Source organism: Cyclopterus lumpus, chromosome 13 (genome assembly GCF_009769545.1).
Source record: "Cyclopterus lumpus isolate fCycLum1 chromosome 13, fCycLum1.pri, whole genome shotgun sequence".
Classification (NCBI taxonomy): Eukaryota; Metazoa; Chordata; class Actinopteri; order Perciformes; family Cyclopteridae; genus Cyclopterus; species Cyclopterus lumpus.
The window spans coordinates 15,100,392-15,124,730 of record NC_046978.1 but is presented as its reverse complement, the minus strand read 5'-3'; the positions used below and the strand labels follow the sequence as shown (position 1 = coordinate 15,124,730).

At 42.7% G+C, this 24,339-nt stretch overlaps 1 protein-coding gene across 2 annotated transcripts; it reads left to right on the top strand.

Annotated features, from left to right (window-relative positions):
- Window positions 1-248: 248 nt before the first annotated feature.
- LOC117741384 (clathrin heavy chain 1-like) lies at window positions 249-24,245 on the top strand. 2 transcript variants are annotated; one of them, XM_034548401.1, is made up of 32 exons: window positions 249-621; window positions 2,148-2,355; window positions 6,446-6,714; window positions 7,032-7,193; window positions 7,363-7,476; window positions 7,867-8,040; window positions 9,270-9,467; window positions 10,360-10,560; window positions 10,689-10,841; window positions 11,006-11,128; window positions 11,419-11,556; window positions 11,861-12,025; window positions 12,134-12,314; window positions 12,414-12,577; window positions 12,702-12,827; window positions 12,964-13,106; window positions 13,184-13,418; window positions 13,629-13,751; window positions 14,033-14,178; window positions 14,421-14,604; window positions 14,776-14,968; window positions 15,124-15,281; window positions 15,419-15,583; window positions 15,791-15,898; window positions 16,232-16,399; window positions 16,534-16,683; window positions 16,877-17,008; window positions 17,232-17,342; window positions 17,516-17,686; window positions 17,828-18,049; window positions 22,381-22,456; window positions 22,565-24,245. In XM_034548401.1, the coding sequence occupies exons 1-32, from the start codon at window positions 580-582 to the stop codon at window positions 22,693-22,695; spliced, it is 5,034 nt and encodes a 1,677-aa protein (XP_034404292.1). In that variant the 5' UTR covers window positions 249-579; the 3' UTR covers window positions 22,696-24,245. The 2 variants fall into 2 exon arrangements, with proteins under 2 accessions (XP_034404292.1, XP_034404293.1); XM_034548402.1 differs by lacking the exons at window positions 22,381-22,456; window positions 22,565-24,245 and adding an exon at window positions 19,187-20,503.
- Window positions 24,246-24,339: the final 94 nt, after the last annotated feature.

Here is a 24,339-nt window from a genome sequence, read left to right as displayed (position 1 = left end):
TAATCAACTTTCATCGTTTTGCTTGTATGTATCACAAACAAATATTATATCTGATGTGTCAATAGTTGCACTAAAGCTTTAACAATATGCTGTCATTAATTATTATTTTTAATCGGCTGTTTACGGCTTGGTTTTTATGAAGAATATACTACAATTTGCTAATTAATTTATTTTAAAACTCAGTTTCATCACTCCCATCCTTGACTCAGGCAGCCAGTGTCCTTCCAGAGCTCCCTCGACGCTTCCGGATTGAGAAAAGGCTCTGAGCCGTTTCCGCCGCCATTGCGGATTTTGGACAGAAGATCAGCCGAAGCCACTGCCATCCATCGATGCCGTACAGAAGGCGGAACACAACGAACATTTCCCACTGACGCCAGATTTCGGAAACACGCTCAACAACATCACATATAACCTTTTTTTTTTCTCCGTGTTTTTTGTCCTGGTATTTTCACCGACTGGCTCCGACCTACACGTTCAGTGAGGAGGTCGTAGCTAGCGCGGTGCTACTGCCTAGCTAGCTAGCTGTTAGCTGCACCGCTTTAAGATTTCGTAAATCTGGAGAAGCTCGAGGAAACCACCATGGCTCAGATCCTACCTATCCGCTTTCAGGAGCACCTGCAGGTACGTGGATAAACATGGCCGGCTGCACGAACACCGACATTCACGTTTATTTGTGGCTCTGCGGCGCCCTAACGGGTCGTTTGACAGCTCGCTAACCGAGCTAGCGGTGAACGTCAATACCCGCAGCGAATGAATGACCTCCCCTCCCCCGTTTAGTCGGCAGCCGAGCGAACTCATTCATTGCACGGATGCTGTCGCCTGCCCGACGTTAGCGGTCAACGACGACTCCGGGGAGGGGGTACATGTATTATTATTATTATTAGACATTGTTCCCGACCCTTGGGGACCAGTTCTCGTCCCGTTGACCTGTGCATTATCTACATTTCGGTTAGCAAACAGCCATTATATTAGCGAGCTAATCGTTAGTGTGTCGTGAGGGGATGTGCGAGTCACGTCATCTGGTTAATCGTAACGTCAGCTTTTGTATTCAGTCGACCTGGCTGACATCAACTTGTATTCCCCGGATGGCTGCTGTATAATAATGTCACACGGACCCTCGCGATGATGCGCTCCGGCTAGCTAACGCCAGCAGCTTACAGTCCGCGGCCAGCTGCGGTGTGACTGCCACACAGTGCGGTGGAGTCACGACAAGACATGAACACAGCGAAAGGGAGAGACTCCGGTTATTCCCGAGGGGGCTTCTGCTCGTGACACGATGCCTCTTCGTCCTGTTGACGGAGGGGAAGCAAGTGGTCCTCCCGTTCTTTCGACAATAACGACATTTTTTTTCCCCCTCTCACGTGCAGTTATGATTTTCTAAAACATCTGGATGCGGATGAGAGTCGGTTCAGTCGAGCTCCACTGGTACATCTGGGTTCCAGATTTATCATTATGAGTTAAAAAAGTATCTTATTCTGCAAAAATACAGATGTCCAGAAACAATACATGCTGTTGGTAGTTTATTATATTTTACACACAGAGAGTTGTCTGTTATCTAGCCTACACTCACTGATAGAGAAGGGGTGTACAAAAAAAAAAATTAAGTGAATTAAATAAATAAATACAAAATGAATAGTTAGGTAGGTGTACCTAATAAGATAGCAACTGAGTTTTTATGTTACATAGTCCACAACAATCCCTGTGATTCATGCATTTGCATATTTTAAAGAAAAATGTAACCATCGTCTTTGAAACAAATACACTTAAATACCGAGCTCATCATCATGGTTGTAATAAGATCATTTGTTTGATTTTTATTTTCCCCATTTACCTTTTTTAATTTACCATGTGTCACTTGAAACGATTTTATGGATAATGATGCCTCCTATATATCTGCTATCAATACATTATCGGAATCAGCTTTATTCGCCATGTGTGTGTACACATGCATGGAGTTTGACTACGTTTACACGTTGCTCTCCTTGTACATATAATATAAAAATAAACGAGAAATATAAAAAAAGACATTAAAGACCACAATTTAAATAAGTATTGTACTTTATTGTATCTTCTTTGCCATTTTCTTGTAGTATAAACCGTGTTGGCCAGGGGCTGCTACTAAAACAAGTCATGTGTTCTTATCTCAGCTCCAGAACCTGGGCATCAACCCAGCCAACATTGGATTCAGCACTCTAACCATGGAGTCCGACAAGTTCATCTGCATAAGAGAGAAAGTGGGGGAGCAGGCCCAGGTCGTCATCATCGATATGGCCGACCCCAACAATCCAATCCGCAGGCCTATCTCTGCAGACAGCGCCATCATGAACCCTGCCAGCAAAGTGATTGCCCTTAAAGGTAAGCGTGAGCTGAACTGCATATCTAGCACTTTCAGCAGAGTATTTGCCACCTAGAGAGGAGAGCACTAAGTTTCTGAAAGCACTAAGACTTAAAGATTTAAAATTAAAGTTTTGGCCGGACACACACCTTGCTATGGGTCTTTTCTAATACATTGGGTCATTTGTGTAAATTTCGTTTGTGTTGTCAGTCAGTTATGTAACTTTCACAGTCTGCTTTTCATTTTGATGTTCATATGTAGACCACCTCATTTCTGTTTGTCAAAAAAAGGTTGAGTAACTAAAAGTATAGTGTAACAAATTCAAATGTACAAGACATTGATATTTTAAAGAAAGGTAGTACCAGTGGTAGTAAAATGTCATGCTGTCATGAATGCTTTGTCTATTTTGCTTGTTTTTGCTCTTTTTTCATTTCCTACTGCTTTCTTATGTTTGCAGACGGTGAGTTGAATTTTACATATCATGAGTTGTCAAAGTGTATTATTGTTGGATTATTGTGTCTTTAAATGTTTGCACAGTGAACAATTTTAATGGATGATTGGCAAGCAGAACACAATTAAGATGGCAGCTTAAAGGACTGTATCTTTTTCTTTTTTTTCTTTTTTCTGTGTGTGTGTTTGTCCCATTTGCTGTACATATATTTTATATTACATCTGACCCTTTTCTGACTCATCGTTTAATGAATGTACTGACTTGGAGGTGAAAGCCTAAGACTAACAAACAGCAAACCTGAAGGGCTTGACTGCCTCTTTATTTAAGCTCTCAATAATACGGTTCCAAGTGTCACTTTTAGTCAATCTAAAGGCACTCACCTATCAGAATACACATCTCTGCCAGGAATTTGTCTTTTTTTAAAGAAAATTTCTTTTATGAATTGAATTCCATGACCAACAAATCCTGGCCTTAATGTAAATCACTTCAGAAATTTTACAAATTATTATGTCCGTTGGAAAATGGTTGGTAGTAATGTCTAGTACGTACGTATGTATGTAGTAAAAGGGCTAAAACATGTTTAAAATAATGATATGGTCATTTAAACAATCGTAAATTCAAGCAAATGAATAAATAGTAGGTCATTATGTATTTGCTGTCTAGTGAAATATAATGTCAGTCAGCAGAGGACAATATTGTCCTACTGATTTGTAGATGATTGAGTGGTTCATTGTTTTGTTTTGTTCTTTTGTTTCTCTACTTCTCTCAAGTATATGCTCAGCTAACGTTGGGATTTGTTGTGATAGGCACATCCTAATAGTTTACCTTACCTGGGTATATTCCAGCTTCCAGTAAGAGAACGAGCAAGCTTGAGTGGTTATTCCAGAACTGAGCTTTATTTGGTTCTTTATTATTGTATGGCTTAGCATGCAACTAGAGTTGCAGGGTCAAGGACGAGCTTGACCACTAGCCTCAGGAAACTGCAGAGAACGAGGCCAAATGTGGTGCTTTCTTTTGGTTACTGTCCTCCTTTTGGCCTGTGTTTGGATTATATGTCAAAGGAGTGGGCTTATAAAAGTGCTTCAGTATGTATTGAATATGTTGTGTTTCAAGTATTTGTGCGGTATGCTTATTCTCAATTTTCTCTAAGTTACTTGCACTGTATTTCATGTCAGCAGGTAGTGTATGTTTTCCAAGTACTACCAAAGTATTTGTTGATAAATGTCACCGTCCACATTTTCACTCATACGCTGCGTTAACAGCTATGGGGATTAGGTTAGTTGGGACTTGCTTGGGCCTGATTTAATCTAAAATACATGTTTTGGGCCCATGAATTGCTGTGTGTTTCCTCCAGTGAGACTAGAAAAAAATGAGGCTGGGTGTGAGTACATCCGTTAAGCGTCCTTCCCATCATCACATCTGTTTGTGTGCTTTGTGGTCGTCTTTTGCTAATCTGCATTCAGACCCAACCCAAATTCCCACATCCCTCATTTTAGGATTACGTTTTGATGCGAATCCCTTAAGAGCTATAACAACATGCCTGGAGTTTTTATTTCTCCTGTAGGTAGTGTTGGTGGAGGACTGGACACAGGCCTCATTTAGACTTTCACCATGTTTTTCTGCAGACGTTGGTTCCTAATTGACCTGGTTTTGGTTGGAATGATCTGTAGAGCATTGGACCATTGCACCACAACAATATGAAAAGTCATTGTTGATCCAGTTGAGAAGCACAGAAAGCCTAGTAGTAGTAATATCTCCAAGCAAACATCCAGACCTAAAATAGCACTGCGTTATTGATGCTGGCGTCCTTTGACCGCTGGGAGGATGAAATTGGATCCACGAAACTCCGTTTGAGTATTAAATCCATGAGTTTAAAGGCTAATCGGACACCAAAACACTGCACAGCATTTTGTATCCGTCGAGACCAAATTTGATATTTTTGTGAAATGCGGTTGACAATTCTTTTAGCATCCGTTGCGTTGATCACACGGTCAACAGTAGCAATGCGCCGTTCACATTGATAATGAATCTACCTGTAGTAGCGCTTCGCCTTATGACGTTGCATAACGTTGTGGAAAAAGTTGAGCCACGTACAACTTTTTTTTGCCGCCCGCCCTCACTGTGTCGGCACAGTGGGCTCATTGAGTTGAATGAGGGGGACCGCATTTGTTGATGCAGTGCTAATGTCAGTCTGAACACAGTCTTGGTACGTTTTTGAGTTTCTCAAATTTTAAAAATCAGTTTTTATAGATGAGTTTTCACTTCACATTATCACACGAGGTTTGCATATTCAGCCTCAACTGAATGGGTTTCATTTGACCGTTTATTGCATCAGACCTAACTGAATGCAGATCCAACAGCGGTTGCCCTTTTTGTTGGTGTTGCCTCTTGTTTTGACACTGATTAGGGCTGTCCCGGATACCATTGAGGTTTTCGAAGCTTCTTCTCCTTCTCTTTATTAGCATCATTTGCCTCTCACCCATCACTCATTTAGTGAGAGAAACGGAAAAAGGATCAGATCGATCTCAGTCAGATATACAGCTGCTCGAGTATTTTTCTCTCGTGGACGATTTTGTCATTAACTTCTTTATTAAAATGTAAACCGCTACAAATGTGCAATAATCACATCAAATAAATTACATGAAAGACCGTTAAAACTATTTGCTTATATGTAGGCCTTTGAACTAATAAATTAACATATATCCCGTAGCCAAGGCCGACAGACAGGCTGACAATATAAGACTTGGCTTTGGGGAGACTGTCTGGCTGTTAATCTCCTCTGCTGTGATTCAGCACCAGGGACTACGCACGCACACCCGCTACACTAGGGACTGCTCATAACACTCGGTTCTAAACACGGTTCTAAACGTATTACAGTTTTTGAGCCGCGGCTCGGATCAGGTAATAACCTTTTAGAGTAGCCACGATCCAAATTGTTACTTAACAGAGTTTTAACGCATCATAATGTAACTCAATGTTAGCTGCCAACGTTACTGGATTACCTTCTGTCGATTTTCAACACAGATGTGTTGTTCACATGAAGCTTTACCAGGGATGCGCGACTCAAAGCAAGCATCAATGCCAATCTCCCCATCGCATATTTCTACTGAATATCGTCTGAAAACGTTACGCTATGATGGTTAAAATGGCTAATTAATCTCGGGGGTTCACATGCGTTCCAAAATAAACCCGGTCAGAGTGAGCAAGAGCCCGACAATACAAAGACATACAAAAACATACACAAACATGATGCATTCGAATACTGATTTGGACGTCCATTACCACATGGCTACGGTTGAAGCTTCAAAGTATTTGGGTCAGCCTTAAGACTTTTGTTGGCTTTTTGTTTGGTCCTTTTGTGTGTGTGTGTGTGTGTGTGTGTGTGTGTGTGTGTGTGTGTGTGTGTGTGTGTGTGTGTGTGTGTGTGTGTGTGTGTGTGTGTGTGTGTGTGTGTGTGTGTGTGTGTGTGTGTGTGTGTGTGTGTGTGTGTGTGTGTGTGTGTGTGTGTGTGTGTGTGTGTGTGTGTGTGTGTGTGTGTGTGTGTGTGTGTGTGTGTGTGTGTGTGTGTGTGTGTGTGTGTGTGTGTGTTTCTATTTTTGGGGTGGGGGTTGCAGCGTTCATCTACGTCACTGTGCGTTAAACGTTATGTCACTTTTCAGCGGCAAAGACCCTGCAGATCTTCAACATCGAGATGAAGAGCAAGATGAAGGCTCACACAATGACGGATGACGTGACCTTCTGGAAGTGGATCTCCCTCAACACCGTTGCCTTGGTCACAGACAATGCCGTCTACCATTGGAGCATGGAGGGTGATTCTCAGCCAATCAAAGTCTTTGACCGTCACTCCAGCCTGGCAGGCTGCCAGATCATAAACTACCGCACTGACGCCAAACAGAAGTGGTTGCTGCTCATTGGCATTTCAGCACAGGTAATTATTATTATTTGTCCCGGTTTCAGGAGACAATTATTGCACTGAAGAACAGCATTGCAACAATTTTACTACATGGTTTCACTTCCAGTAATTTCAAGTAGAACCATTTTATTGTGAATAATACCTTTTTATAAAACATCAAAAGTGTGGAATCCATATTATAACTGTTACTCAGAGGTATCTTTGTCTCTTTCAATGAATCCTGCCTAAGTTTGGCGCTGTATCACGTTTTCCTCCAATCACAGTTTGAGCACGCTTGGTTGCCAGTAGAACCTCTGTCAACAGTTAACTTGTGGGTTGTCTCTCCTCTTCAGCAAAACCGTGTTGTCGGAGCCATGCAGCTGTACTCCGTGGACAGGAAGGTGTCTCAGCCCATTGAGGGACATGCTGCTGGCTTTGCACAGTTCAAGATGGAGGGCAACACTGAAGAGTCAACCCTGTTCTGCTTTGCTGTGCGAGGACAGGCGGGAGGAAAGGTACGATTTACTTGCACTGCCAAGGTTCTGGCTACCAGCTGTAAAAAATAACGTTTTGGATAGACTCATTTGAAAAATGGAAATCAATAAGCATTTTGGATCTTGCGGAATCCAAACTAAGTTTAAAAAGGCTTTTTGTAACCTGACGTCTCTGTCGTTTTACTTCTAGCTGCACATCATTGAAGTGGGGACTCCACCGACTGGGAACCAGCCATTTCCAAAGAAAGCCGTGGATGTTTTCTTTCCCCCAGAAGCTCAAAATGACTTCCCTGTTGCTATGCAGGTACAACTTCTACTTATGAGGAGACATGTCAAGCCTGTTTTGTCTTTGTTCTCTAAACAAGATTTCCTCCTCCTCTGGTGGGAAATAATATTATCTACTTGCGTCATTACTGGCTTTAAGATTGAGATAAGGGGCATTGTCTGAAAAATAGTTTTTTAGACTTGTTAGATTCTTTACGATTGAGAGATACTATTTAAGTGCAGTTAAAACATGGACCTGGTACTCACCCACTGTGTTGAAATGTAACTATTTAACTGCCCATCAGTGTCAGACTGGGCTCTGGTAATACCTAATTGGCTTTTGGCTCAATGTCTTGCTGAAGGGTATTTTGATAATTATCTTCTTGCTGATTTTCATGTTCTAACCAGATTTCTCTTCCCGTAAATCTAGATCAGTTCCAAGCAAGATGTAGTCTTTCTCATCACCAAATATGGCTACATCCACCTGTATGACCTTGAGACTGGAACTTGTATCTACATGAACAGGATCAGCGGGGAGACCATCTTTGTCACTGCCCCCCATGAGCCCACTGCGGGTATCATTGGAGTCAACAGGAAAGGACAGGTACTCTAATGTACACACTCTGGCCCTCTATATGTCTATTTATTTGTGTTGAAGCATTCAATAATTCATTGAATGCCAAGTCATTTCTCTTGGCTTAAACTCCCTCTGCTGGTGCGATTCACTGTCTGCAGGTAGAGGCAGGGGCTGCTTTGTCTCAGCCAGCATATACATTTACAAGAGTTTGACAATATGTGGTTAACTAAGCTCAAGAGTTTGACTTCATACAGGCAGCTTTTGTTTTGGCTTATGGTTTGTAACAATTCTCTATTAGCCGAGCCAGTGTGTGGCGCTTGAGTAATGAGTGGTGGATGAGATGTTGCGGAAAAGGCACGTTGAAATTTCGCTTTCCTCGTGTGTGTGTGTGTGTGTGTGTGTGTGTGTGTGTGTGTGTGTGTGTGCGCTCAGCGCTTACACAGAGAGCAGAAGAGGCGCTGCAGTGTGGTAATAAATTACACCAAAATGGTACAAAGTACCGAAATAAGAGCCAGTACGTCTGAGCATATCAGTACTCTAGTCTTTAATAATTGTTCACGATGCCGGTTTAATACCAGGTTTTTGGTACCGATCACTATTGCAGACATTTGTTGGTGATGCACTTTCCCTTTTTGTTATGTCAACACTTTTTTTCCATCAACGTGGGTCCTTGGGTGTTGTCTTGTGACCTTGACTGAGGAAATCTCTGAAAATAACCATCTCTAGCAACATCTTCAGTGTCGGGCAGCATCTGACACGCACAGCAGGAGGGCTAAGCTTGGCCAAGCAGACTACACAATCTAATCCTGTTATTGCTCTTGGCTCTTACCTTCAGGTTTACCATTTACAGCTCAGTGCATTGCACACACACACACACACACACATACAAAATGTAACGCTAAATGCGCCAATCCCTCTGTGTGATTTAAGATTATGACACATACACGTCTTAGGGTGTAATACATCTATTTTAGCATACGTGTACAAAGAACCTGCCAACACTGTCAATTAAGAGGGCTCTGTTTTACAGATTTTACAGGTTAGTTTTTCCATTCACTTTGCATGGAGTACATGCTGTATGTTTCTTTTGCCGTAGCGGTAATATTCTTTTTTTTTTTTTTTTTTTTTTTTTAATGGATTGAGGAATCAAAAACACAAAGCTGTAACGTGGACCCTGCATTGTTTTAAAACCCATCCATTTGGTATCTTCTGTTGTGTGCAGCTAGTAAAGCATGCAAATGTGTTTTTTTTTTAAGGTGTTGTCCGTGTGCGTGGAGGAGGAAAACATCATTCCCTACATCACCAATGTGCTCCAGAACCCAGACCTGGCCCTCCGCATGGCGGTCCGCAACAACCTTGCCGGTGCTGAGGAGCTGTTTGCCCGCAAGTTCAACACCCTCTTTGCAGCGGGAAACTATTCAGAGGCTGCCAAGGTGGCGGCCAATGCACCCAAGGTACTGCCAGGGTGCCACCATGCACTCAGAGCAGGGTCAAACAACTTGACCTTATTCACAATTCAATTAATCCAGTATTTCTCAAACTGTGCGGCACGCCCCTCTAGTGGGTCGCAGTTGTATTACAAGTGGGGCGCAAGGGAAAATGCAAATTTCAAGAACTTTAGTGAGAATTTCACACATTACAAAAGTACACAGACATAAAACTAAGTCACTAATAAAAACATGGCGAAATTCCTGTACTTTCGTGTAATTGTTAACGTTACGCCGTCCAAGATTCTTGGCGACTCGCCACATCCTGCCTCCGTGAGATCGGCTTTTCTGCTGTTGCCCTTCAAAACAAAATGCAGATCTAAGCTCAACATTATTGAATTAAGAGTGGCCGTGTCAAGCCTGCAAGCCCGTTTTAACCAAACTTGTTTGGTTTTTCCACAGGTTGCACTTTATTGTTATTATCTTGAAAAGATATTCAGTGCAAAACAGGTTAATTGCAGCCACAATAAGCTTTTATTCTTGCCAAATATTAGTTCTTTTTTTGCAAAGATATCACTTTATTTGCATTGTTCTAATAAAGTGTTTGCATATTGTATTTGTTTTTGTCTGATGGCGCAATCTGGTTTACTTGAAACTGATTGATCTGTAGCTTACTATGACAATAAGCGTCAGAGATATATATATATATATATATATATATATATATATATATATATATATATATATAAACCAAGTTTAGATTTGCATACCAAATTAGTTGAACTTCTTTTGGATGCACTCTTGCAGCGCTTCTAAAGTTTATACATCTTATGTTTACTGCGATCAATTATGTTCACCAAAAGTAACTTCTCAAAGGGGATTTCATTACGTTGTCTATCCATCCGTCCTTCTTGTCTAGGGTATCCTGCGGACCCCAGACACCATCCGTCGCTTCCAGAGTGTTCCAGCCCAACCAGGCCAGACGTCTCCCTTGCTCCAATACTTTGGCATCTTGCTGGACCAAGGCCAACTTAATAAGTTTGAGTCTCTGGAGCTGTGCAGGCCTGTCCTCCAACAGGGACGCAAGCAACTCCTAGAGAAATGGTTGAAAGAGGACAAGGTATGTGTCCAGTGGGAAATCGTTCTTATCTTCAGCAAAAAAAACGCAGTATCAGTAACTAGGTTACGAGTATTTATTATGTACATGGGGATATGAAAAACCTGGTTTCTGTGTGTGTTTGTTTACAGCTGGAGTGCTCTGAGGAGCTTGGAGACTTGGTGAAGTCTGTAGACCCTACTCTTGCCCTCAGTGTCTACCTCAGAGCCAACGTCCCCAATAAGGTCATTCAGTGCTTTGCAGAGACGGGACAATTCCAGAAGATTGTCCTCTATGCCAAGAAGGTTTGTGACTATCTGACTTTGTTATCTTAGTTTATCTTCTATAATATTAGGCTATTGTGGTACAGAGAAGGGACGCCATGTTGTAATCTGTGTTCCACTATTGTCTTTACATATTTTGTAAAGATGAAGTACCTTTTATGCCTAAATATCTGTTGTCTCTGTAGGTGGGCTACACTCCAGACTGGATCTTTCTGCTTAGGAACGTAATGCGGATCAGCCCAGAACAGGGCCTTCAGTTCTCCCAGATGCTGGTTCAGGATGAAGAGCCACTTGCGGACATTACACAGGTAAAAAAATACCGCATAACCTATATGTCAGATTGGAAAAAAATGGTGGTTTTAACCAAGAGGTTTGCACAGGTAATAGTAGTCTTGTGTAGTGGGTCCAAATATTTTGCTCATTAATTGCACTTAGAAGAATGGTCTGATCTTGTGACAGGAAATAGAGCCACTGCTCTACATCCAATAATCAAACACTACATTGAAAGCTGTTATCTGATTTAGAAGGTTTTCCAAACAAACAGTCTTTTTGAGAGGAGTTCAATATCTCTGATCATGTTTTTCTTCTGTGTCTCCAGATTGTTGATGTGTTCATGGAGTACAACCTGATCCAGCAGTGCACATCCTTCCTCCTAGATGCCCTAAAGAATAACAGACCCATGGAGGGACCACTGCAGACGCGCCTGCTGGAAATGAATTTGGTGCACGCACCACAGGTACATACATTTGACTTGATCTAGAATTGGAACACCACAATTTAATTTGGTAGACAGACGTCCACTAACAAAATGAAATTTAGTTTGGTTACAAATTCATGATATATAAGGTTTTACTTTGTAAACTTCTTTTAAACTCATGCTTTTGGAAACTAACCCTGAAGAGTTTCTTTCTTCTTTAAAATGTGTCGTTTTTTCCTTTTACTCAAATATCTAATTTCCCTTTGCCTATTTGCAATGTTTCCTGTCCACAAAGCTTCGAAACTATGTCGAAATGTCTTTGACTCTGTGGCATGTCTTCCAGGTTGCAGACGCCATCCTGGGCAATCAGATGTTCACCCACTATGATCGTGCTCATGTGGCACAGCTGTGTGAGAAGGCCGGTCTCCTGCAGAGGGCGCTGGAGCATTATACTGACCTGTATGATATCAAGCGCGCTGTGGTGCACACACATCTTCTCAACCCAGAGGTACGACACAGACCAACAAACACAATAAAAATACTAATACGAACGAAAATGTATAAAACATGACTAAACTTGTTTTTTTCGCGGATTGCTTTCTGTTTGTCTCTGCAGTGGTTGGTGAATTTCTTTGGCTCCTTGTCGGTGGAGGACTCTCTGGAGTGTCTGAGGGCCATGCTGTCTGCTAACATCCGCCAGAACCTGCAGATCTGTGTGCAGGTCGCCTCCAAGTACCATGAACAGCTCTCCACTCAGTCCCTCACTGAACTTTTTGAGTCATTCAAGAGCTTTGAGGGTAAGCTGGGAATATACTGAGAGCCACTTCTTCAGCACATACAAAAAACAATAGTTGGTTAGTTCTCCTGTTGATTTTTAACTTTTTTTTGTCTTTCAGGTTTGTTCTATTTCTTGGGTTCTATTGTGAACTTCAGCCAGGATCCAGAGGTCCATTTCAAATATATCCAGGCCGCCTGCAAGACGGGCCAGATCAAAGAGGTGGAGAGGATCTGTCGAGAAAGTAACTGCTACGACCCCGAACGTGTGAAGAACTTCCTCAAGGTCAGAAGTGGACGAGTGCAGAATAGACCTTTCACTATAAAATAATCTAACCTTTGTATCCAGACTGTCGTTCAACAAAGCCAGCATTTATAAGAAAATATATTTGATATGTTTATCTCTATAGGAAGCCAAGCTGACTGACCAGCTGCCTTTGATCATTGTGTGTGACCGCTTTGATTTTGTCCATGATCTGGTGCTGTACCTGTACCGCAACAGCCTGCAGAAATACATTGAGATCTACGTGCAGAAGGTACTTTATTACATTTTAACTCGGTGGAAAAAGTGTTGTTATAAAATCCAGAACAATAAATTAATAAACATTAAGTCGACCTACCTTAAAAGGGTTACACTTAGTAATAACTGCATCCTGTATTTGTTTTCTCCAGGTGAACCCGAGCCGCCTGCCGGTAGTCATTGGTGGGTTACTGGATGTGGATTGTGCTGAGGATGTGATTAAGAACCTGATTCTGGTGGTTAGAGGGCAGTTCTCCACAGATGAACTGGTGGCTGAAGTGGAGAAAAGAAATCGGTAAGAAGAGAGGGACTGATTGTACTGCATAGGGGAATCACTGAGTGCAGTGAAACCCTAACTGTATCTTTCTTCAGACTGAAGCTGCTGCTGCCTTGGTTAGAGGCTCGTATTCATGAAGGATGTGAGGAGCCTGCTACCCACAATGCCCTGGCCAAGATCTACATCGACAGCAACAACAACCCAGAGCGATTCCTGAGGGAGAACCCCTTCTATGACAGCCGTGTGGTGGGCAAGTACTGTGAGAAAAGAGACCCCCACCTGGCCTGCGTGGCCTATGAAAGAGGACAGTGTGACCAGGAACTGATTCATGTGAGTTAAACTGAAATCATGCTTTCATGGAAGGCAACTATAGGGGTGGTTTTGTGAGTTATGACCAGTCCGTTGTAAATGACGGTGCTAATTCCTATCCACTGTGGTTAGCCATGCTTCATGATAAATATAATAAGTTGCTGTTTTAGTTTACATGACATGACATTTCTGAACCGCCTCTGACGTTAGCTGTTGTATATTCTGCTTCAGGTGTGCAACGAGAACTCGCTGTTCAAGAGTCTGTCCCGCTACCTTGTGCGTCGCAAGAACCCTGAGCTGTGGGCGAGCGTGCTGCTGGAGACCAACAACTACAGAAGACCACTCATCGACCAGGTCCGGCCCCTTGCCGTCTCTGATACTAAATTATACCACATGACTAAATGTACTTAAATCTTTGATCCAAAAATCAGCTGGCATGGCAGACTCTGCTTTCATATAGTTATGTAAAACAAAGCTAACATTCCTATTGTATCCATTTAACAATTTCCAATCTTTTTAGTTTTCCCCGTCTTTCGCATCTATCGGTTTTGTTATATACTATATATATATTTTTTAAACATTTACTTCAAACATCAGCTGAAGTGCATCATGTCTGTTGTCCGTCTCTGTTGCAGGTGGTCCAGACAGCCTTGTCTGAGACCCAGGATCCAGAGGAGGTGTCTGTCACAGTCAAGGCCTTCATGACCGCTGACCTTCCCAATGAGCTCATCGAGCTTCTGGAGAAGATTGTCCTGGATAACTCTGTCTTTAGCGAGCACAGGTGAGCGAGGCTTGATATTACCTGTACATCTCAATATATATATATATATATATATATATATATATATATATATATATATAATTTATATTTGGCCAGCTGCAAGCAAATCTCTTGAGACTGTTTTTTTTTTATTTTGTAAAAGCTGTTTTAAATTGTGGAAATATACATTTAAAAAAAGTTAGAAATGCATTTAGTTTTTTTTGCCACATAGAAAATAAGACCCTTTTGTTGTTGTTTTTCAGAAACCTCCAGAATCTGCTCATCCTGACAGCCATTAAAGCTGACCGGACTCGTGTTATGGAGTACATCAACCGTCTGGACAACTACGATGCCCCAGACATTGCAAACATCGCCATCAGCAATGAGCTCTTTGAGGAGGCCTTTGCTATTTTTAGAAAATTTGATGTCAACACCTCTGCTGTGCAGGTCAGTGTATCACTGCTCGGCATTAAGGTGTTTTTAAAACTCAAGACATGAACCCGGAAGCTTTATTACTGTCGGTGTACAGTTTCAAGCTGGCCGTGTAATTCAGGAGCCTCATACTTGTGTCATTGTGCTTGATGTTACGTGTTCTGAAGGTTGTCTCATTTTGTCCAGGTTCTGATTGAGCACATCGGTAACCTGGACAGAGCTTATGAGTTTGCTGAGCGCTGCAATGAGCCACCGGTGTGGAGTCAGCTGGCAAAGGCCCAGCTTCAGAAGGGCCTGGTCAAAGAAGCCATTGACTCTTACATCAAGGCTGATGACCCCTCTGCTTACATGGAGGTGGGACAAGCTGCAGCCCAAAGTGGTAAGATTAATTTTGTATATTGTATTAGCCCGTTTGGTGCTTAGAGGAGAGCAATTTTGAATAAATTCCAAATTCGTGTGATTTGATGGTTTTGGATTAATAAACAGTAGATGGATGTGCTTATGAAACTGATCGGAGTTGATTGTTGTGTGCAGGAAATTGGGAGGACCTGGTGAAGTTTCTGCAGATGGCCCGTAAGAAGGCCCGTGAGTCATACGTTGAAACGGAGCTGATCTTCGCCCTGGCCAAGACCAACCGCCTGGCTGAGCTGGAAGAGTTCATCAATGGACCCAATAATGCTCACATTCAGCAAGTATGTCCTGGGAAGCATGCATACATGCAGCACACACTCACAGACACGGTTGTTACCACTTAATTCTCTTTTTTATTGGTTCAAAGTTCCTACTTTGCTGATCTTGCTGGTTTTGTTTCCCTTAAATCTACCTTCAGGTGGGTGATCGTTGCTATGACGACAAGATGTACGACGCGGCCAAACTGCTTTACAACAACGTGTCCAACTTTGGCCGTCTGGCCTCCACTCTGGTGCACCTGGGAGAGTACCAAGCAGCTGTGGACGGAGCTCGCAAGGCCAACAGCACTCGCACCTGGAAAGAGGTGAGGGATGGCGACGCAGTTTCTTTTTCAACTCTTAACAGAGGAAAAAGTCATTTTTCAAGATTAAAGAGTCAGATGTTGCACGTTAGACTGAGTTCAAGCAAACCGCTAAGCTTTCCTGTGGTGTCAGTAAAGAAGACATACTGTTATAAGTGTACTGTCCACACGCCTTTTATTAAACCCGTTGTTTGATTTATTCTCTTCCAGGTGTGCTTTGCGTGTGTAGATGGGAAAGAGTTCCGTCTTGCCCAAATGTGCGGGCTGCATATTGTCGTTCACGCCGATGAACTGGAGGAACTCATCAACTACTACCAGGTAACTGGGGGAACTGGGATCAGGGTGAAACTCACCCGCTCCACTTGCGAGTACTACCGAGTACACTGTGGAATCGGATATAGTGCACAGTGGTGTGACATTGTGTGCCCTTGTTTCTACCAAATCGCATTACAACACACACGCGGAGGTAAAACGACTTCATTCTCTGCTCTGGAAGACATTACGCCACTATATCTTCACAGAGGAAATTGGTGTTTGAAGCCATATTAATGCTTTGAATGTCGTATCGAGAAGATATTTGCAGTATTTATGTTTGTATTACTGGTTTAAAGGGTTGTGGTTAGTGTCATTGAGTCCGTCTGTACCCTCCAGGACCGCGGTTACTTTGAGGAGCTGATCACCATGCTGGAGGCCGCCCTTGGACTGGAGCGGGCTCACATGGGCATGTTCACTGAGCTGGCCATCCTATACTCCAAATTCAAGCCCCAGAAGATGAGGGAGCACCTGGAGCTCTTCTGGTCCCGCGTCAACATTCCAAAGGTAGGCGAGGGGAATGACGGCAACATCTTCAAACAAAGCACGTTTTACTGTCATTTTATTGTCCTTTTTATTGTTCATGTGCTAACATGAACTCGTATTCAAATGTGTTTTGTGTGTGTGTGTGTTTTTAACAGGTCCTCAGGGCAGCAGAGCAGGCCCACCTGTGGGGGGAGTTGGTGTTCCTCTACGACAAGTACGAGGAGTACGACAACGCCATCATCACCATGATGAACCACCCATCTGATGCCTGGAAGGAGGGCCAGTTCAAAGACATTGTCACCAAGGTAAAAAAAAAGAAGAAGAATTCGAAGCAACTTATCAATAATTAACAATTCAAATAATAGTATAAGTGATGCCAGTTGTCTATCTGGTAACAAGTTATATTGTTACCTACAGTGCCAAACGCCCAATACTGAGCTATTATTATGGTATAATTTATTTGTAGCTGTTCAACTTCAGGTGTGTTTTTCTTTGTAGGTGGCCAATGTGGAGTTGTACTACAAGGCCGTTCAGTTTTATCTGGAGTTCAAACCTTTGTTACTAAACGACCTGCTCATCGTCCTCTCTCCAAGACTTGACCACTCACGCGCCGTCAACTTCTTCAGCAAGGTCCATTCTTGTTTTTAAAAAAATAATAATAAATGTGTTTAATCTTATGTATTTATGAAATATTTTCAGAAAATGAAAATAAATGCTTCTGTGTATCAGTAGTGTAACGTTACGAGTAACTGTTGCCCGTTGAAGTAGTTCATGTTTTTGGTAGAGAATGATACATGATGGTGACCTAAAGAAATGGACAAAGACGATTTATTTGTTCTGATTTTCCGTTCAGGTGAAACAGCTGCCTCTGGTTAAACCTTACCTAAGGTCTGTCCAGACCCACAACAACAAGTCAGTAAATGAGGCACTGAACAACCTCTTCATCGTCGAGGAAGACTATGCGGTAGGATATTTTGATACTATACACATGCAGATAGTATCTATGTTTTTAGATGTTTACATGTTGGTTACATTGAGGTCGCAGTTAATTTTCACCGGCAGGATAAATGTTTTCTCTTATAATCCCCCACACTCTCTCTCTCTCTCTCTCTCTCTCTCTCTCTCTCTCTTATCTAGGCACTGCGTGCTTCCATCGACGCCTATGACAACTTTGACAACATCTCACTGGCCCAGGGCCTGGAGAAGCACGAGTTGATTGAGTTTAGGAGGATTGCGGCCTACCTTTTCAAGGGCAACAACCGCTGGAAACAGAGTGTTGAGCTCTGCAAGAAGGACAAGCTCTACAAGGTGCTTGGCCACTTAAACAAATGATAACTTTCAATATATATATACTCCGGTTCTTCCAAACAGTATGAATCTCGACTGAAAAACGGCAGATGTGGTTTCGAGTCAATTTATTGAAACGCACTTATGCTTTCTTCTCTGCAGGATGCCACGCAGTACGCATCCGAGTCTAAAGACATCGAGCTGGCAGAGGAGCTTCTGGCTTGGTTCCTGAACGAGGACAAGAAGGAGTGTTTCGCTGCCTGCCTATTCACCTGCTACGACCTGCTGCGGCCCGACGTGGTGCTGGAGACCGCCTGGCGACACAACATCATGGACTTCTCCATGCCATACTTCATCCAGGTCATGAGGGAGTATCTCTCTAAGGTGGGTTGGTCAGAGGTAACCAGTGTGTGTGTGTGTGTGGTGTATCAAAAGAAGGTAGATGGCTTTGTGATGGTTTCTACAGTGAAAAGAAGGTCATTAGAAGGTAGATGGGGCAAGATTAGACAGTTTTTTTTCTCCTCCTGCTGTCAGGTGTGAATATTTATAAAGGTATTTGCAAACCTATCTGTGGAGACCTATGTCTCAGAATATTTCAGATGTGAGTGACACGGAAAGAAATGAACAATGTCATCTTCAATCAGTTTTCACACATCTAAAAGGCACCAGAAGTCGCTAAAATATGTTGATCAAGCTTTAGGAAGTGTCACACCTCCGCCCCCTCCAGACAGAATCAAAGAGAAATCCCGCTCCCAATACTGCCTATTCTTTCCTCCATTCATGGTCCTCTTCATATGCTTCATGTGTCACCACTGGTGTTTTCCTTTTTCATTTGGGTTTCCATCCATTCAAGCTGCTTTTCCATACAATTGTGTTGCAGAAGAGATCCATAACTGCCGTGTTGCTCGTTCTGCCATTTATCTCTGTTACATGGCATTTAAAACAAATGACCCACCTATTGCTTTCATAACAGGCAGCAGACCTGAGTGAAGCATTTGTAAAATATTTGTTACAGTTATTTAAAAGACTTAAAATGCCAAGTTGGTGATCAGTTTATCACTTTTTGGTGCCTGTGGTGGAAAACCCCACCAGTTGGTTACTTGAAACGGATTAAAACCGCACCCTCAAGTTATTGCTTTTATATATTAAACACTATACATTTTGTAGTACATCTTGTTTAAGTGTTTAAACTTAATGTGGGCCTGATTAGTTAACGTATGTATTTAGTTTTTTTATTCTGTAGAAAAGCAACAAAGGGAAATTTCTCCATCTCAAGTCTGCATTTGTATCAAAAGTGGCGTTATGACCTGCATCTGTCTCTCTGGATTCTTGAAGTGACAAGCCCTGTGTTTGCTCTTCTCTCTCTCTGTCAAGTTCTATTTTGGGAGACTTCCATTTGTTTTTTTTCCTCCTTAAGTTGCCTCTCTGAATTTCCTTTCCAGGTTGATGCGATAAAGGAAAAGGTGAAAGTCGAATCCATTTTCTAATCATTCTTTTTGACCCCTCTCCCCTGTCCTGTAGCCTGTAGTTTGGAGCAGTGGAATTAGCCAAAACTGCATGACCCCCCTCTCCCCCATGTCACTCTGCTGCTTCTGATTGTGAACTCCACATCTCCACTAGACCACCTACCAACCGACTCCGGAGCGGGGCTCTTCACACCCATCCCTCAGGGCTCGGCTGGCTTTGCTGGTGTCAGGGATTCAAAACAGTTGTCGAATTAGATGGGCACAACATGTGTAGCATGAGGAGGTGTGCAAATTACATCTACGTTGTCAGTAGTAAATGCTGATCATATCCACCGACTGAGAAATTAAATGGAGATCGGCGTAAACATTTGTTTTTGTTCAACTGGGCGCATGTTGCTGTCATGTGGTCAGACGGTAACCATTCGCCCGCATTGACTCAGGATCTAAGTTCTTATACTTTATTAGTAAGAATGCAGTTATTTACTTCCGCTTAGCATAGAGCAGTTAGCCACTTAAAGCCATTAAGCTTGCAGTAACAGTTTTTATATTTTGTCAGCAGGAAACAAACGTTTAACATAACCCTGACATATCTTCATCCCCTCCTAAGTTTATATGGCGAACTAGAGCTACTATGAGAGTGAAATAAGACACTAAGCTGCGAGCCAAGAAAACCGAAACGATGAGCTGAAAGATGCCACAGAGCCGGCAGCAGGGTCCAGTGATAATTTGAGTGCTCCATCACAAGTCTTTCTCCTTAAACACACTGAGCCATCTACTTAAGCCAGCATGCCCGTCAGCTCTCCTTAGGAGTGGGTGAAGAGCGCCACTCTGGATAACAACCTCACCTGCTGTGGTCGGGTCCTTTTTTTTTTTTCTCACCAGACTTTGTAGACAAATCCTAATGTTAAACTTGCACCACCGCTCAGCTGCAGTCTGCTGCCAGCGTCGTCCTGCCTCGGTTCAGGATCATTTCAGGGAGCGCATGTTTTCACCTCGGAGACCTTTCTAGGCGCATTAAAATTCATAATACTTGATTGTGTCTTTTTTTTTTGAGAGGGGCGAAGGCATGTTAATGTCTGTATTTGAGCCGTAGCATAGACTGCAGCTAAGAGTCAAACTGAATCTCATAAGTAGAAGAGTCATTTAGTGTTTTTAAAAAAAAATGTATTTATTTTTTTTAAATGAAGTGACCATTCTGTCTGAGACCTTTTCCATATTTGTCAGTACTATTGACATTATTTCCGTGTCATAGAGGAACGTCAACATGAGCACAGGCATATTAAGAGAGGCATTCTTCTGGGTCTCTCTGAGTATCCTTTGCTACTGTAACATTTGGTCTCTTCGAGGAACAAACTGCTTGAGCTGTTTAGGTGTGTATTTTTTTTGGGGGGGGGGGGGGGGGGGGGGGGGGAACGATATTTAAAACAAAAAGCATGCATATCCACCTCCATTGGTAGCGTCAGCCTTAACAGCATTCAGGCCAGGCTAGGATACATTGTTGTTGGCTGTGCCTGCTTCTGGAAACCTTGAATTGGCTGTACCAAACCATCCCCCCCGCCAACCTCTTTTCACACTGCCCCCCCCCCCCCCCCCACGATGCTCTCTGCTTCTCTGTCTTTTTCTCTCATGCACTCTTCAAGAAGACAATAACTTGACTGCCGCTTCAGCATGTCTCTCAACTCTCCTCTTCTGAAACGAATCAAGAGCCTGTCTTTTCTCAAAACAGCCTGCTTAACCAGATTGACTGTAGTAGTAAACCAGACGGTATGTAGAGAACTGAACCCAAAACCACGAAGGGGACGGGCGCATCATTTAGCGTCGCGATCTCATCCTTATTTAAGCTGCACACTGCCATAGCCGAGGGGTAATATCTGAAGCTTTTTTCTGGCTGCATAACTTTTTGACTTTCCTTTTAGTCCTTCGTTGTCTGCCTCTGGGCTGCTTTGCAAATACTAAAACGCCATCAGAACACCAGGAGGTTTTATTAAGTTGATTCTGGAGGCTGGAGCTCCGGGACAACAAATGTTTGCACAATGTTTATTCTTCCCTCAAGTCATTTTTAATAGTTTCCGCAGGCAAAACAATTAGCCAGCTATTTTGTTGATCGGTTAATTAATGATGTCGTTTTTCTCATGTGATAATACGTTGAATATCTTACGGTTTTAGAGTTTTGGCCTCGGGGCTGTTGATGGCCATTTTTCACCAGTTTCTGTAGACTATAGTTAATCCATTAATTGATCAAATTAGTTGTCAGATTAATCGATAATGAAAATAATCATTAGATGCATTTTCAACATGAATTATTTACACTATACTGTATAAACTTGGTAAATGTATGTAATTCAGTGTATTTTCAATAAATACATTCAGATCACATTTGTGTACATTCATGTACTACAAAAATAGTAAAATACCTTCTTTTTTTTAAAATAAATGAACATTTCTTTGAGTACTTTAAATGTCCACGGATGAGAGTGAAGTGTGTATGAATGTTTAATTTGTATTAATGCCCACAAATCGACAAGAGAGCAAACACACAGGCAAATTAAGTTTTACTTAACTATTTCACTCGCATCAAGGCTGGAAATATTTAGTGCTCGGACTTTAAGAATCAAGTATTAAGTAGATTTAGTTCCGGTTTAAATGTCTTTTATTTATTTTGGACAGAAATGCCAATTCATAATTGCTACCGGAGGGTAATAACCAAGTTGTGTCTCAACTTTCATGCAGAAATGTGCAGCTGTTCTGCCCCAAGGTCTCTTGGGGCTATTCGTACTGGTGAGGGGTTGGTTCTCTACATACTCTGCACACATGTTAGAGTAGATGAATTGGGTGGCTGGATGGTGGGACCATTATTGCCCAGTCGCTGTTTTGTCTCCGTCTCCCCCTCCTAATCCCTCATTCGTTCCACAAAGAAGTGGACGTCTATCTGATGGGCTGCTGTAGCCAAGCTCGATAGAGTAGCCAGTAGCTCTCTAGTCGTAGTGGCCCCCGTTGCCTTGTAGAGGGCCTCCCCAACGCATTAGCGCGGCCTGCCTCCCGCAGCCTGTTTTTTGTATTTAAATCTGGACTGTATTCGTCTTCGCCTGTCAGGAATGGTCCCATCCGTCAGCCAGTGAAATAACCCAGAGGTCAGTTTTTTTTTTTTAACAAACCGGGGCGTCTCAGCCCCCTTGCTCTCTTAAGAGCCCCCGTCGGCCAACGGTGTAGCTGAAGCCTGACGCGTCCCTGCTGTTGTGTTTTCCACAGGTCGACAAACTCGAAGCCTCCGAGTCCCTGAGGAAACAGGAGGAGCAGGCGACCGAGTCTCAACCGATTGTCTACGGTAAAAATAAAAAAAATTCAACTTTTATTGCCGTTGCTGTGAAGGAAACAGGAGAGAAGCTACTTTGACTCAGGTCGCTGGTTGAACGCCCTGATTCTTGTCTTGCAGGCACACCCCAGCTTATGCTCACAGCAGGGCCCAACGTGGCCGTGCCCCCTCAGCAGCCCTACGGCTACGGCTACACAGCAGCACCGGGCTACGGCCAGCCCCCACAGCCCAGCTTTGGTTACGGCATGTGAACACCCCCCACCCACCAACCACAACCTGGCTCAACACCTTCCCTCCATCTGTCCTTCTCTCTGTGTTCCTCACCAGCTTCCTATGGTCCTCTACTCACAACTGGGGCCACAAGCAAGCAACTGCCCACTCTCTCGTTTTGAGCACTATTTTTGTATTACGTTGTCCTGTTATAAGAGAAAACATTTAACTTGCATTGAAGGACTTTTATTTGTATCGTTTGAAAAGAAATTGGACCACGTGTTTTTTGTTTTTTCACATTCCATATTTATGACTACTTATTTAGAAATATTTTTGTGTTTGTTATTGTCATGTTTTTTTTTATTGGTTTGTGCAGAAGTGGACTTGCTAAAGCTCAGCAACGAACCTTTGAAGTAGGTGGAGGAGCATTGGATTTTGCACTCGTGAAGAAATTGATGTAGAGAAGCTCTTACTTTTGATGTACTGAACATGTGAACTGATTACATTGTCTCGTTTGTCTGTATAATGCATTTCATCGTTGTATATTTGGAGGAAAAAAAACGTTACATATAATATTTGAACATATATTGCCATTTCAATGGCTATAGCTAGCAACACTAAGTAATGATAGTATATTCTGCACAGGCGTGTAGCTTTATGGAGTTTTAAATGACGTATGTCACTGTGTGTGTGTGTGTGTGTGTGTGTGTGTGTGTGTGTGTGTGTGTGTGTGTGTGTGTGTGTGTGTGTGTGTGTGTGTGTGAGTGAGAGAGTGTGACCTGACGGTCTAAATAAGAATTTTAACTCCCTCTCGGCCTGTACTGGACTCTCCATTCCACCCCCCACCCCCCTAGATGTTAAGTCTCCTTCATTGGCTCCATCTATTTAGGTGACCTCTTGTGCCGTGTACAGTGCTTGTGTGAGACTCTATCTGTGTATGTGCAAGGATGGGACCACGGCTCCCCCCGACCCCCAGGGCCCTTACCCCTTAACCGTACTGTGTGTGTGTGTGTTTACTCGGAACCCTCCTCGTGCTGAGGGGCCGCGTATGCCAGGTGTTGTAGTGTTTCCCTCGGTCACCATTACCTTTTTCTGCGTGTACAGATGTGAACAAGAATTGAAACCTTTTAGACGGATACCCCACCCATCCTGTCCTCCATCCACTCTCCTGTCCCGTGTCCCCTCCTCTGTTAACGCATAGTAGCGAGAACAAACGAGGAGGCGGAGGAAGACGGGTCCGTGGAACCTTTGGCATCCTGATGACAACTTGATTACACATTAACACTCCCGTAGGTTGTGTGTTTAGATGGTTATGATGAAGAAATTAGGCCTCAGTACATCCAGTTCTTAGTCGAGAATGGTCTGAAATAAGAACCTGTATTTACCTTGATGTACTTAACTTCCTTACATGCTTTAAGCTGTGTGTGTGTGTGCGTGTGTGTGTATAAAGTGTCATCCTAACCCTAACATGAGTTGAATTCCTTTCAGTTGTCATGCATATTAATAATTAAGGGGATCTGTCATTGATAAGTGGAAGAATATGACTCAACTGAAAGGGAAATACTAGCCGAAATAAAAACTAAAAACTGTACCCTGTGTCCCGCGGAGTCTGTCTGTGAGAGAAAGTAGTAACGTGTTTCCACTCAAAAGAGCGTTCCTTAAACATCAACTATTAAAATGTGGAC

Coding starts and splice junctions, on each gene's coding strand:
- LOC117741384 (XM_034548401.1), top strand. CDS start 580: ATGGCTCAGATCCTACCTATCCGCTTTCAGGAGCACCTGCAG. Junction 12,828..12,963: donor TTGAGATCTACGTGCAGAAG/GTACTTTATTAC, acceptor TGTTTTCTCCAG/GTGAACCCGAGCCGCCTGCC. Junction 13,419..13,628: donor GTGACCAGGAACTGATTCAT/GTGAGTTAAACT, acceptor ATTCTGCTTCAG/GTGTGCAACGAGAACTCGCT.